The sequence below is a fragment of the Mesocricetus auratus genome, unplaced genomic scaffold, assembly GCF_017639785.1.
Source record: "Mesocricetus auratus isolate SY011 unplaced genomic scaffold, BCM_Maur_2.0 Super-Scaffold_100676, whole genome shotgun sequence".
In the NCBI taxonomy this organism is placed as follows: domain Eukaryota; kingdom Metazoa; phylum Chordata; class Mammalia; order Rodentia; family Cricetidae; genus Mesocricetus; species Mesocricetus auratus.
The window spans coordinates 29,177,930-29,189,951 of NW_024429266.1; the positions used below are offsets into that span (position 1 = coordinate 29,177,930).

General features: G+C 43.9%; 1 protein-coding gene across 1 annotated transcript; it reads right to left on the bottom strand.

The window, feature by feature from the left end:
* Nucleotides 1–3,976: 3,976 nt before the first annotated feature.
* On the bottom strand, nt 3,977–11,063 carry Myoc (myocilin). The gene is made up of 3 exons (XM_005071352.4): nt 10,381–11,063; nt 6,438–6,563; nt 3,977–5,215 (listed from the first exon to the last, which is right to left on the bottom strand). The coding sequence occupies exons 1-3, from the start codon at nt 10,979–10,981 to the stop codon at nt 4,431–4,433; spliced, it is 1,512 nt and encodes a 503-aa protein (XP_005071409.1). The 5' UTR covers nt 10,982–11,063; the 3' UTR covers nt 3,977–4,430.
* Nucleotides 11,064–12,022: the final 959 nt, after the last annotated feature.

Consider the following 12,022-nt stretch of genomic DNA (forward strand, 5'->3'; position numbering starts at 1 on the left):
AAAAAAGAGAAAAATATATATGTGCCTTAGGAAGCAGTAGACTGGTTGCAGTTTTAAGTAGTGTTAATGAGCATTCCTCTTTAGAAAGGTGACATTTGAGTAAATATTTAATCCAGTGACAAAGTTAAGTGTGTGACTGTCGAAGGCAGAGTGAAGAGCTGCTCTGAGTTTAAAGACAAAAGCATCCATGGCACATTTGAAGGACAACAAGCAGGCCACTTGGGCTTGGCTGGCATCAAGACATTAGTAGAAGATAAAGTCACCCAGGAAAAGGTGAAAGAAGAATTGGAAATGAAAGAGAAAGTGGGTTGAGAGAGGAGGAAGAGGTCAGAGAGGAAGAGGTGAGAGGGGAGGAGAGAAGGGAGGTGAAAGGGGAGGAGGAGGAGAGAGAGGAGGTGGGAGGGGAGGAGGAGGAGAGAAGGGAGGTGAAAGGGGAGGAGGAGAGAGAGGAGGTGGGAGGGGAGGAGGAGGAGGAGGAGGTGAGTCCCAGAAGGCTGTGACTTTGAGCTAGATGGGAATTAATAAGGGTTTTCAGAAAAAGAGGGTCATCTGGCTTGCATGCTATGGAATCGTTCTAGTGGTTTTATGGTTGAGGGGAGTAGGAGCAGTCCAGTGGCTGTCCTAGTAGCTTAGGAATGAGGCAGTCCCTTGAAAAAGTACCACTTGAGGTGAAGAGAAGTGTGGTCAGATTCTGGACCTGCATGTCTGAAGAAAGTGCCTACAAAAGATGCTGATTGATTGATTGGATAGATTATATGAAATATGGATAAAGGATGATTCCAAAATGTGAGTCCTTGGGCCAGTATGATGGCTCAGTAGATAAAGGCTCTCACCATCAAACTTTATGATCTGAATTCAATCCTGCATGTCTACATGGTGGAAGGTGACAACCAGTTCTCGCATGTTGTTTTCTGACCTCCACGTGAGTGCCATGGCATGTGCATCTACCCATACAAGTAAATAAATGTAGAAAAACATTAGAACAAGATTCTAGCAATGGGAAGGATAAAAATTCCACCAGCAAGAGACGCAGGTTGGTGTGAAGAGGCAACCTAGGAACTCCATCCCTGCTGGTAAACGCCCAGATGGAGATATCCAGTAAGCAAAGGGACATGCAAATTTGGTATTGGAGAATAGTTACTGCAGTCAAGATGATACTCTGGATGTCATCAGCATGGAGATAGTATTTAAAGCCCCAATTTTGGTTGTCAGAGACCCCCAAGACTGCTGGAGAGATGAATAGCCATGGACCTGGAGCATCTTCATATGCAAAGGTTAAAGGGAGAAAGCAGTAGAACAAAGAAACCGGAAGTGACAGCAAACATAAAAACAACAGGTAAAGAAGCAGTCAGCAACAAAAGAGAGCAACACCCTGGAAACTGAGAAAAGAATGGTTCCTGCTCTCCACCCCCTCCTTCCTCTGCTCTCTTCTTTCCCAAAGCGAGGGTACAGCTTATAGAGGGAAAGGAGGAGCCTGGACAGGGTAGGGTGGGGCTGGCCGGATTGCCTCATCCTTCTGTGTGCGATGAGAAGTCACATCACAATCTCTCATGACACAAAGACACTTCTCATCTCCTACTCATTCAGACACCTGGCAATTCATTGACTGAAAGAGTTCATGCATTCTGACTTTGGGGTCTTTGGGTCAGTGTGTGTGTGTGTGTGTGTGTGTGTGTGTGTGTGTGTGTGTGTGTGTGTTTGGGGGGTTAAAACCCGGTTGTTAGGGCCTGAATTATATTCCTCCACCCAAGTCCTATTTTGAAATCGTAATACAAACTGAAAAGTCCTGAATTTGAAATGCTCCAAAATCCAAAAGTTTAAGGGCACTTATGATGCCCAAAGTGGGAAATTCTTCACCTATCTTTATGTGATGGGTCAAATAAAACAAGGTCACCCTAAAAATTACCTTCTGAAAATATCCATGCAATGTACAAAAAGCTTATGCAGGTAGCTGAATCAGAGGAGCTATGTTCATCAGGCCCCCAGGAGAAATAGTCCATCCCCAGCAAGGACAGCAGAAGAGCAAGGGGAACCTGTGTTCCCATGCTTTAGACCCACTCCTGAAATGCCCCATAACCCCGGGGAGATGTAAAAGTCTTCCTCTCCTTTTCTGTCTTCCAAACAACATGTCTGAGAGATCTGAACACCAGACTGTGTAGGCCAGTAGATGTGGAAACAGCACTGAAAATATGAGCATTAGTAACTAATGCTGGATATCCATCTGACTTCTCCCTCGTAGTGAAAGCAGGTCCATCTTAAACACAGATGCACCTCAGCAAGAGCCGGGGTGATGAAAAGCTTGGATTGACTGATGCACCAGTGGGACAAAGTCCAAGCTGAATTGGCAAGATAAAATACGCTACCTCTATTACACCACATAGAAAGAAATTAACTTCAGCTACTAAAAGGCAGAGCTCTGGGATGATAGCACAGTCTGTTAAGTGTTTATCTTTCAAGCACAAAGACTGAGTTCAACCCCGCAAAGCCAAGTGGAAATTTAAATGACTGAGGATGGTGGTGAGTACTCATAATCCCAGAATGGGGGGGGGGTAGACAAGAGTTCTGGAGCTCACTGGCTCAACTTACTTGGCAAGTACCAGGCTAGTAAAAGTCTGTCGTGCGCATACACACACACACACACACACACACACACACACACACACACACACACACACACACACACACACAGAAAAAGTAGATGGTACTGAAGAATGATGTCCCAGGTAGTCAGCTGATTTTCACACACCTCTGTGGACACACAAGCACATGCATGCACAATGCATACTCAACTACACACACAGGAAGCGATGCTGTAGGCACTGCAGGGAGGAAGAGTTATTTATGGGTGGGACAGCTTTAGTTTTTACAAGATGGAAAGAGTTCTGCATATGGTAGTGGTGTTAGCACAAAACCATATAATGACCTGTTATGTACATGGGTTACTCAGCTGGTTAAAAGCTCTTGCCACCAAGCCAGGCTACTTAAGATTCAACCCCAGGCCCCAAACAGTGTATAGAGGAGTTCAACTCTGTTAAATTGGCCTCTGACCACACACACTCCATAGCATGTGTGGTAATATTTAAATGGTTACAATGGTAACTTTTATTATATATATTTTATCATATTTTTTTATTGGAAGAAAAGCTCTGTAAGGTTTGCTCACCTGAGAGTCATGACTTAAGAATCTGGTACCTATCTGGCCATGGTGGTGCATACCTTTAATCCCAGCACACAGGAAGCAGAGGCAGGTGGATCTCTGAGTTCCAGGCCAGCTGGTTTGCAAATCAAGTTCTGAGAGAGTCAGGGCTATTACACAGAGAAACCCTGTCTTGAAAAACAAAGTAACAAAAAAATTGTGTGTGGGGGCACCTGGAGAGATGGCTCAGTAGTTAAGAGCACTGGCTGCTATTCCAGAAGACCCAGGTTCAATTCCCAGCACCTACTTGGCAGCTCACAACTGCCTGTAACTCCAGTTAGAGGGGATCTAACACCTTCACATAAATGCACATACAATAAGTTAAATAGATTTTTTTAAAGAGAGAATTTTGAAACATCTGGTACTGGACAAGGAATGGTGGCACATGCCTTTAAATTCCAGCACTGGGGAGATAGAAACAGAGTGAGTTCCAGGACAGCAAAGGATATGTGGAGAGACTCTACCTCCAAAAGGAACATATTCAGTATCTGTAACAACAGATAAAAGCTTAAATGAATCTAGAAAAGAGGGCAGGCTGAAGGAGCGATGCCAAGGTTGTTCAGGAGAGGCGATAACACAATCAGATAGAGGTGGGAAGGTGTGCATTCTGCTGTTGACCTATTGCCATCCTGAACAAAATAGGAAAAAGTAGGCTCAAGCCTCTGACAGACAGACACACTTATTATAATGACTTGCAATCATACCTTCCAACCCAGAGGCATTGTCTGACAACTGCAATCTGTGCTTTCAAGCAAAGATTTCCACAGATCTCAAGAACAGTAATGTATGAGACGACTTTATTTCACAGGGCAAAGGGTTAAATACTGCCCAATAAATGCTATCTAAAGCTTTAGAAACTGTAGAAAATGAACCTTGTACAGGAACATTTCTAGTCACAAGAGTGGTCCCTCTTTAGAACTGCTGCTGTTTCTTAAGGCTTATGGTAACCATACAGCTTGCAAGGCAATGACTTCATGAAGAAACAGTCATTTGTTCCAGATTGCTGCAAGATATGGACTTTTTAATATGAACACCCTTTTAAATGCTGCCAGAAGAGAATATAGTATATGCAACTGTCCAAGTCCCTGTATTGCGTCCCTGTCTAGTCATATGGTGACTGCCATTGACCTGGATGAATAAAAGCTTGAAGCAGAGAAAAGCTCCGTGCAGCTGCTTCACCCGGGAGCCCCAAACTTCACCTTCTTCTGCCTTTGCTGGTGGAGATAGGGAGCCCTCACACCTCAGAGAGCTTGATATCATAGGTGACCATGTTGAAGTTGTCCCAGGCAAAGAGCTTCCTCTCCAGGGGATTGTAGTCAACCATGCTGTTGTACTTGTAGAGATTCTTGAATGGAATGGCCAGGCTCTTGCTGATTCCGGTGCTAGTGTTATAGGCAAAGTTGACAGTCGCATGGGTTGAGGAGTAGCTGCTGACTGTGTACAAGGTGCCACAGATAACAAAGGCATTGGCCACGGACTGCTTCCGGATGTTAGTCTCCCAGGTATGCTCAAGTTCTAGAGTCTCTGGGTTCAATTTGGAGAGGACTATGGCTCCTTTGGCTTCCTCTGTGCTGTAGATGACCCAGAGGCCACTTTCATCTACAGCTAAGTCAATGTCTGTGTAGCCCCCCCATGCATATGGGAACTGTCCGTGGTAGCCAGCTCCAGGAATTTCCTTCTCAGCTTTCATGGACTCAGTGTTCAGCTCATACCTTAGCACAGTTCTGGACTCAGCCCCCTGGAAATAGAGACTCCCCGCATACACCACAGCACCCGTGCTTTCCAGCTCCCGGGGGAGCACATGAACCTTTGAAGGGTAGCCCTGCTCGAACTGGCTCATCAGACTGTACTCAAACACCTGGCGGATGCCTGTGCCAACCGTGTCAATCCTCCAGGTGGTCTCCTGGGTGTAGGGGTTGGTGGCCTTAGGGTCTCTCATCCATACTCCATACTTTCCAGTGATTGTTTCAGCAGTCCTCAAAGTGACTGGCTCTCCTACCCAAACTAGTGCTCCACATCCTGATGAATTACAAAGAAAAAAAAAGTCATGTATCTAGTATCCATAAATCTTCCAAACACAGATAGGATTGTGGGAGCAGAGCAGAGAAGGTGAGGACAGAGTGGATGGACACCTGAGTCCTGACACCTACTTACCATGTGGTCAGTGAGGTGCTGAGCTCTGTAAACCTTGGTCTTCTCTTTTGGGTTTTTGTTTTGTTTTGTGTGCATTGGTGTTTTGCCTGAATGGATCTGTGTGAGGGTGTCAGAACCCCTGGAACTGGAGTTACAGATGGTTGTAGCTATCATGTGAGTGCTGGGAATTGAACCAGGTCCTCTGAAAGAGTGGCCAGTGCTCTTAACTGCTGAGCTATCTCTCCATCCCCTGGCTTTCTCTTTATAAAGGGTGCTAAATGTTTTGGGTAATGAGGTCAATGTAGATGTGATTAGACATGCCCAAGCTCTTGGTCGAGAAACACATGATATCATGTGATGAGTCTCTGTGATGAGTCTTGTAAGGGAAAAGGCTGTATTGAGCTCTGGTTGTTTGTGATTCTCTCCTTGAGCTTGGTAGGGGTCTGTGGCTGTTTATCACATTGCTCTTCATGACTTTCAAGTTGGGTCTATTTTATTTAAGCAAGAACTCTGTTCATTGTAAGCATACTCTCTATATGACAAAGTTTCCAAGTCTAACTTGTGATTTTTAAAAATGTGATGAATATATAGATGAGAGTTTGAGTTTAGTGGATTCAAGATAAATCTCTGTCCTTCTATGGGTTTCTTGAGTTTCCTCACAAAAGGCAAACAGTGATGCTTTTCCCTCAGGGAATCCCACTTTAAATGCTTCAGGACTATCAGGGACTGTTACTAACACAGTCAATATTATTTTCTGGAAACAACAGCCTTATTTCATGAAATACTTGGAAAGGGACAAATGTACTTTTCCTTGATGGACAAAGGTCAGAAAAGTACCTTTAGTAACAGAAAGGGCAAGATGATGCACAGTATAATATCTGCCTCTCCAAGGGTGGGAGGTAAGGGGATATAGGACTTATGGGGGCAAGGTTGACCTCCTGTGCACCCATCCAGACAAGGCAGCATAGAGGTTTCTACTCCCCTATCCCCAGCTCTGCTCCTAGGAAAGTTACCTGTCTTATCTCCTGGGTGAACAGTTGCTCTACCCAAACTGAACACAGAACAAGGTGGCCAGGTGGGCTCAAAAGGGAAGAAACTAACTTCATACCATTATCTCCCTCTTTGTTCCTGGGCTGGCCAGATGGATTCTCCTTCAGTATTTGAGAAGCAGGGACCTCAGTTAACTCTGACTTCAGTTCCTGGAAGGCCAACGTGTCCAAATTCCACTGAGAGACTGTATTCAAAGAAAGAAACAAATGGTAGTTGGCAAAGAAATGGCACAAGAATCGACTCTGGGGGGGGGTTACACTTGGTATGTTCCCAAATACTTGATATTTGAGATTTGCTTTGGGGTCCGGGTAAGGGAAGATACAACATGAATGAACCACAATGGTAGCTTATTGGAACTCTGGTGATTGCTTCACTGGGGGTTTCACTTTTCTCATTACTTTTGTTACTATTTGAAAATGTGCACAATTAAAAAAACTTACAAATAATTCATTGTAAAGCACTCTGTTTAGCACAGTGTTGAATATTCAGTACAAAATAAAATGCAGTAAGAATTTTATGCAATTTATATAAATTCCACTAGGAAGATTGATTGCTAGTAAAGTATGGTTTCAGGAATTCAAAGACAGTCCATTATTAGGATTCTCTTAAATGTTTGAATTTCAACAACTAAACATTCACTACAACTTAAAGGGATTTATTTATTATATATGTAAGAATACTTGTAAGAATAGACCAACTTTTGGTTTTTAACTATTTTTATTTTTCATGGGACATAATTACATATATATTGATGGGATTCTGTTCCCATCCTGGTCCCACAATGCCCCACCCCCATGGTTGGGAACAGAAGACCTCAGCTCTGGCTCTCTTCCTGTCTTCCCCTGCTCTTTATGGAGAACCACACCTCATGTGCTTTCCTTGTGGTAAACAAGAGATGTAGTAACACAGAATGTCAAGGAAAGGCTTTTAGAGGCCATGTGGATCATTTCTAGTTGGCAGGTGCAGTGGTTAGATTAGGAACTTCCTGGTGGCCTCCTAGCCCGCTCAGCCAGGAGTTCTGGAAGCACTCAGATTCCCCTGGGAGAACTATCTGGCATGTCTGCTGAAGGCACGGAAGTTTTGTGCAAGGGCCAAGCCAGAAGTTGTAATTTCCTTCAGTTCTGCTAGATCCCAGCTCTGGGGCTTTGGGGAAACGAGTCAACTTCCTGAGCCCAATATATCAGATTGTTTTTAAGGATTATATAGGAACCATAAATAATTCCAAATAAGGAAGTGTCCAAACTCTGATTTTTTTTCTGGAATGTTTAAAATCACCAACGTTTCATTTGGAATATAGAGGAAAAACAAATGATTGTGAAAATAATATCTGTATTGTATCAGATATTTGAAACTATCAAGTCTTTTGTTTATTTTTATTCTTAATATTCTTGAGATTCAATCCTTCCACTATTAAAATTTTTGAGACTATCTACCTAATCTGTCTTTAACCTCATATTCTAGGGGAGCTGGACCCATGGACTCAGCCCATTAGTAACTAATGTGTATGCAAATACAAATGGCAATGTAAAGGTTTTTGTAAATATTTTATATTACTGTGAAAAAGACAGTCAATGTGATCTAAATGCAGAGAATATGTTAAAAAGAATGCCATGACATTTCTAGGCAGACCCAAACACTTCAGTAAAGTGAAAGTTAGTGAACAGTCTGTTTGTCAGTTGCCCTGAGTGTTGTCTTTAGATCCAGTGTCTGCTATGGAGACTTTATGGCCGTGCGCCCTGAGGTTTTCAATGGATGATAATGATATTTGTATGTGATGGTGAAACTCAGGCAGAGGAAAACATTGCAATTACAACCCTTTGTCTGGGTAGTCACTCTGCTGCAGGCCCCCTTCCTGCCCACCTTTCCCCGGAAGTTGCTATGGCAACCTGACTCTTAGAGGTGTCATTTGCTAGGATCACACATCAGCTCCCTGCCCAAGCTTCTCTGACTGTGTAGGAGTTCTATAAGAATCCGCCCTGGCATCCTATTTCTCATAGATGAGGGACTGTCAGATCCAGGAATGAGTGTCCCCTGGGGCTGAGCTTCTGTTCTCCATGTAGTAAACAATTTGATGAGGCCCCCTTCTTTCCATTTCCAGTTTTTCATTCCTTAAATCACTTACGTGGTTTTCTGGTTGAGAGCATGACTTCATTTGAGTCAGAAACCCGCATATAATTCTTGGTGATAATCTTCTCCGTCTGTCTTCTCACAGCTGTGCAGCCCTCAGCCCCTTAGCATCTTAGGACCTCACTTTTCCTCCATTGTCAGATTAAGAATCGGATGCCTTCCAGTTGAAGTATACATATTTAACTATATAATCATTCATTGGAGGAAGAGAGTGCGATGGATTACACATGCCATAAAAGCAGAGATGGGCACTGCCTGAGGAGGCAGACATGGGGTGGCACAGAGAGGGCTAGATTTTTAACAAAGTTTAATAGCATATATTAAAAGACCATGGAAACCCAGGATTTTGTATGTTAACTTAAATTTCAATCACAGAAAAAAAATCCTGCTTTTCTATAGTTATTCATTTGAACCCTACGACAATAATTTCAGCGTGAAATCTTTGAGTGATATGGAAAAGAAATAAACGTGCTGAGAACAAAATAGCTTGTCCCTTGCCAAGCTTATCATTGACTTGAGTTTTGTAGCCTCACATCCATGCGGATCCTACCTTTCATCTGTTATTTTAGCAACTGAACTGCACTCCCCATGCAATACTTACTTGGAACCAACAGTTCCTCTCTTTTTCTCTTTCTCTGAGTAATTTACATAAATCCTGACAGCTTGGCTCTAAGTGTGCTTGAGCAATGCTTAGGATGGTATCCCTCGTAACAGTGATATTACCTGACAAATGGAATGTTAATATAGTGACCTCCCCTAATAATTAATCCATATCCAAGTTCCCCAATCATCCCAACCCCACCCCTCCTGTAACTGTCTCCTGTCCATGTAGGAGCTGATTAAGGATGTACACATATTTGGTTATCAGATCTTTTAGACTCCTTTATCTAAAATGAAACCTTCCCCCAGCCTCCCCCCACTGTCAGCATTTCTTGACATTAACTAGATTTGAGGAATCTAGACAAAATGTTCCACATGAAACAGGTGACTGTTTGGGAACAAAATATTTTCAAAAAGTGGCAAAGAAAATACACAGAAAGCAAAATACTGTTTTCTCTTAATCCATCCAAAGACCCATCTCCAAGCAGGAGCCAGGACAAACTGGAAAGCCCCTCTGTGAGCAGGGTCACTTCAGAGCTATTCAGGAAAAGCAGACGTTCTCTGATTCAGCAAAAAAAAGGCAAAATTTTCAAAGCCGCATGCCATAGGACTGGATAGAGAAATTATTTCCTCTTTATTTACCAAGGTAGAAGATTTAAAAATAAAATACCACCAGGCTCAGTGAAGCACACTTTTAATCCTAGCACTCACGGAGACAGAAGCAGGCAGATCTCTGAGTTCAAAGCCAGCCTAGCATGCAGAGTGAGTTTTTAGGACAGATGGGGCTGCACAGAAAAACCCTATCTTGAAAAACCACATAAATTAATGATGATGATCATAGTAATAATAATACCAGATTTCACTGCACAGATCATCTGGCATTTCATAAATAGAAGCCATTTTGATAGTAATAACAATTTCTGAGAAAAAAATTCTGAAAAATAATTAATTATCCAAAGGGGACAGCTGGCCATTTTCTACTGATTATTCACCATGTATCTCTCACCTGGCCTTGTGTTTTTTATTTGGCTGTTGACAGTGATAACTTTGTCATAAATGGGCACAAGAACTCAGATCCATTGACCTAAATAAGGAGCCAACTTGCTAGAAACACGCAAAATGCTTGCTTTGCTCACCTTAATGCAGCTATTGTGAGCTGGATCTGCCGTTTTGGAGAGAAAAGACAAAACAGAGAAGCCTGGGAGCCCTGTAACATGTCACCAGCAAACATGCCTCCTCCTGGGTTGGGCAGACCCTCCACCCGGCGTTCTTACCTTCCCTGGAGCCTGGCAGCATATCCTGAGAGGAGGATCGGGTTGAGGCACACTGGCCCCTCCTCAGCCTTGCTACCTCCTGGCTGCTGCCTTCCAGCCTCCTGGCCAGATCTTCATTCTCTCGTTCCAGTTGCCTCTTCTCTTCTTCTAGAGCTGACTTGTCTCGTAGGAGATTGTTATAGGCCACCTCCAGATCCCTGGTTTGGGTCTCTAGCTGGTCCCGTTCCCTCCTCAGGGCACCCAGCTGGCCCTGTAGCCCCTCCCGGACCTCCTGGATCCCAGCAGGCTGGCCCAAGGTCAGTTGGTGCAGGAGACTCTCCAGGGAGCTGAGCCGGGCTTTGGTGGACTCTAGGTCTGCATGTTGGAAGCCGCTGTCTCTCTGGAGGTCTTGGATGGCTGACATGGCTTGGTCCTCCCTGGGGCAGCTGGATTCAATGGGGCTAGCCACAGTAAAGGTGTACTGGCATCGGCCACTCCGATCGTTGGCCTTCCGTAACTGCGCTGTCCTTGCTCCCATTCCCCACATCAGGCAGGAAAGAAAGAGCAGCTGGAGAGATAGCATTTTGGGACCACAGCTGCAGCAGCATGCATAGAAGGCCATTGGTGTGGAAGCTGTGTGAGTTTCTTCTGGAAAGCTCTGCTGCAAGGTATCTGAATGGGTGGCCCTTCTGGCTCAAGCCTGAGGTCCAAAGATGTTTATATGTCCTGGGGAGCCAGCCCTGGAGGGAGGGTGAGGAGACCACGTGAAGCTGGGTTAGGTCAGGCTGGGGGGGCGGTGTGTGTGTGTGTGTGTGTGTGTGTGTGCACTCACACTGCCAGCAAGATTATTAGGGGGAAAAGGGCTCCTTTGAATTTATTTGTTACAAGTCCCACTGAATGGACTCCACACTCCAGTAATATCCCCCAGGTTTCTCGCCTGTTTGTATGTAGGTGTGCACATATGCCCACCTTGTCTGACAGGAGTAGCTGGTTGTGTGCTTGTTTGAACAGGGATAGAAGTTCAGTTCATGTTTCACTGGGGACCCCACCTGGACCAGTCACTGTGTAAGGAGCTGGGGAAACAGACGTGTTTGAGAAGACATGCCTTGTAGCAGAGGCAGAGACGAAGAGCCAGAAGAAGAGGCTAGTGCCCACAGGCTCCAGGCTCCCACAGAGGAGATAAGGGAATCCTAGGTTTAGGATAAATATGTAGACACCCTTAGAAAAACTCCCTATTGATAGCCTCCTGCCTCAGGAGTCTGTAACAGTACCCTGGACCAGGTTTTATAATGTGTGTGCCCACAAAAACCTTCTGGTGAAACTTGTGCAGCCATCCCTAAAGATGCTTTGCAATGTATAAAATGTAAGTAATCAAACACATGATACCAAGTTTGCAAATATGAAGATACTTAAAGACTTGAGACATACGCTGTATAACATCCAATTTAAGGTCTAATTTCAAAGTACTTTTGAGCAAGTACAATATTTCATGAAACCCATATCAACTGTAAAATAGGTATGGCTAGTATAACTTCAGGTTTATGGAAACGTGTGTGATTAGAGAATAATAACTTAGTGAGAAGGTTCCAGAAATAAAGATGTAATTTATTTACCAGTTCAAATTCATGGGCTGAAATCTAATGATACCCGCTTTTCAAACAGA

What these genes read in the sequence shown, in the direction of transcription:
- Myoc (XM_005071352.4), bottom strand. Translation starts at nt 10,981, where the DNA reads ATGGCCTTCTATGCATGCTGCTGCAGCTGTGGTCCCAAAATGCTATCT. An exon ending in GCTGCCAGGCTCCAGGGAAG is followed by an intron (nt 6,564 to 10,380) that starts GTAAGAACGCCG and finishes CTTTGAATACAG; the next exon opens with TCTCTCAGTGGAATTTGGAC. An exon ending in GAACAAAGAGGGAGATAATG is followed by an intron (nt 5,216 to 6,437) that starts GTATGAAGTTAG and finishes GTAATTCATCAG; the next exon opens with GATGTGGAGCACTAGTTTGG.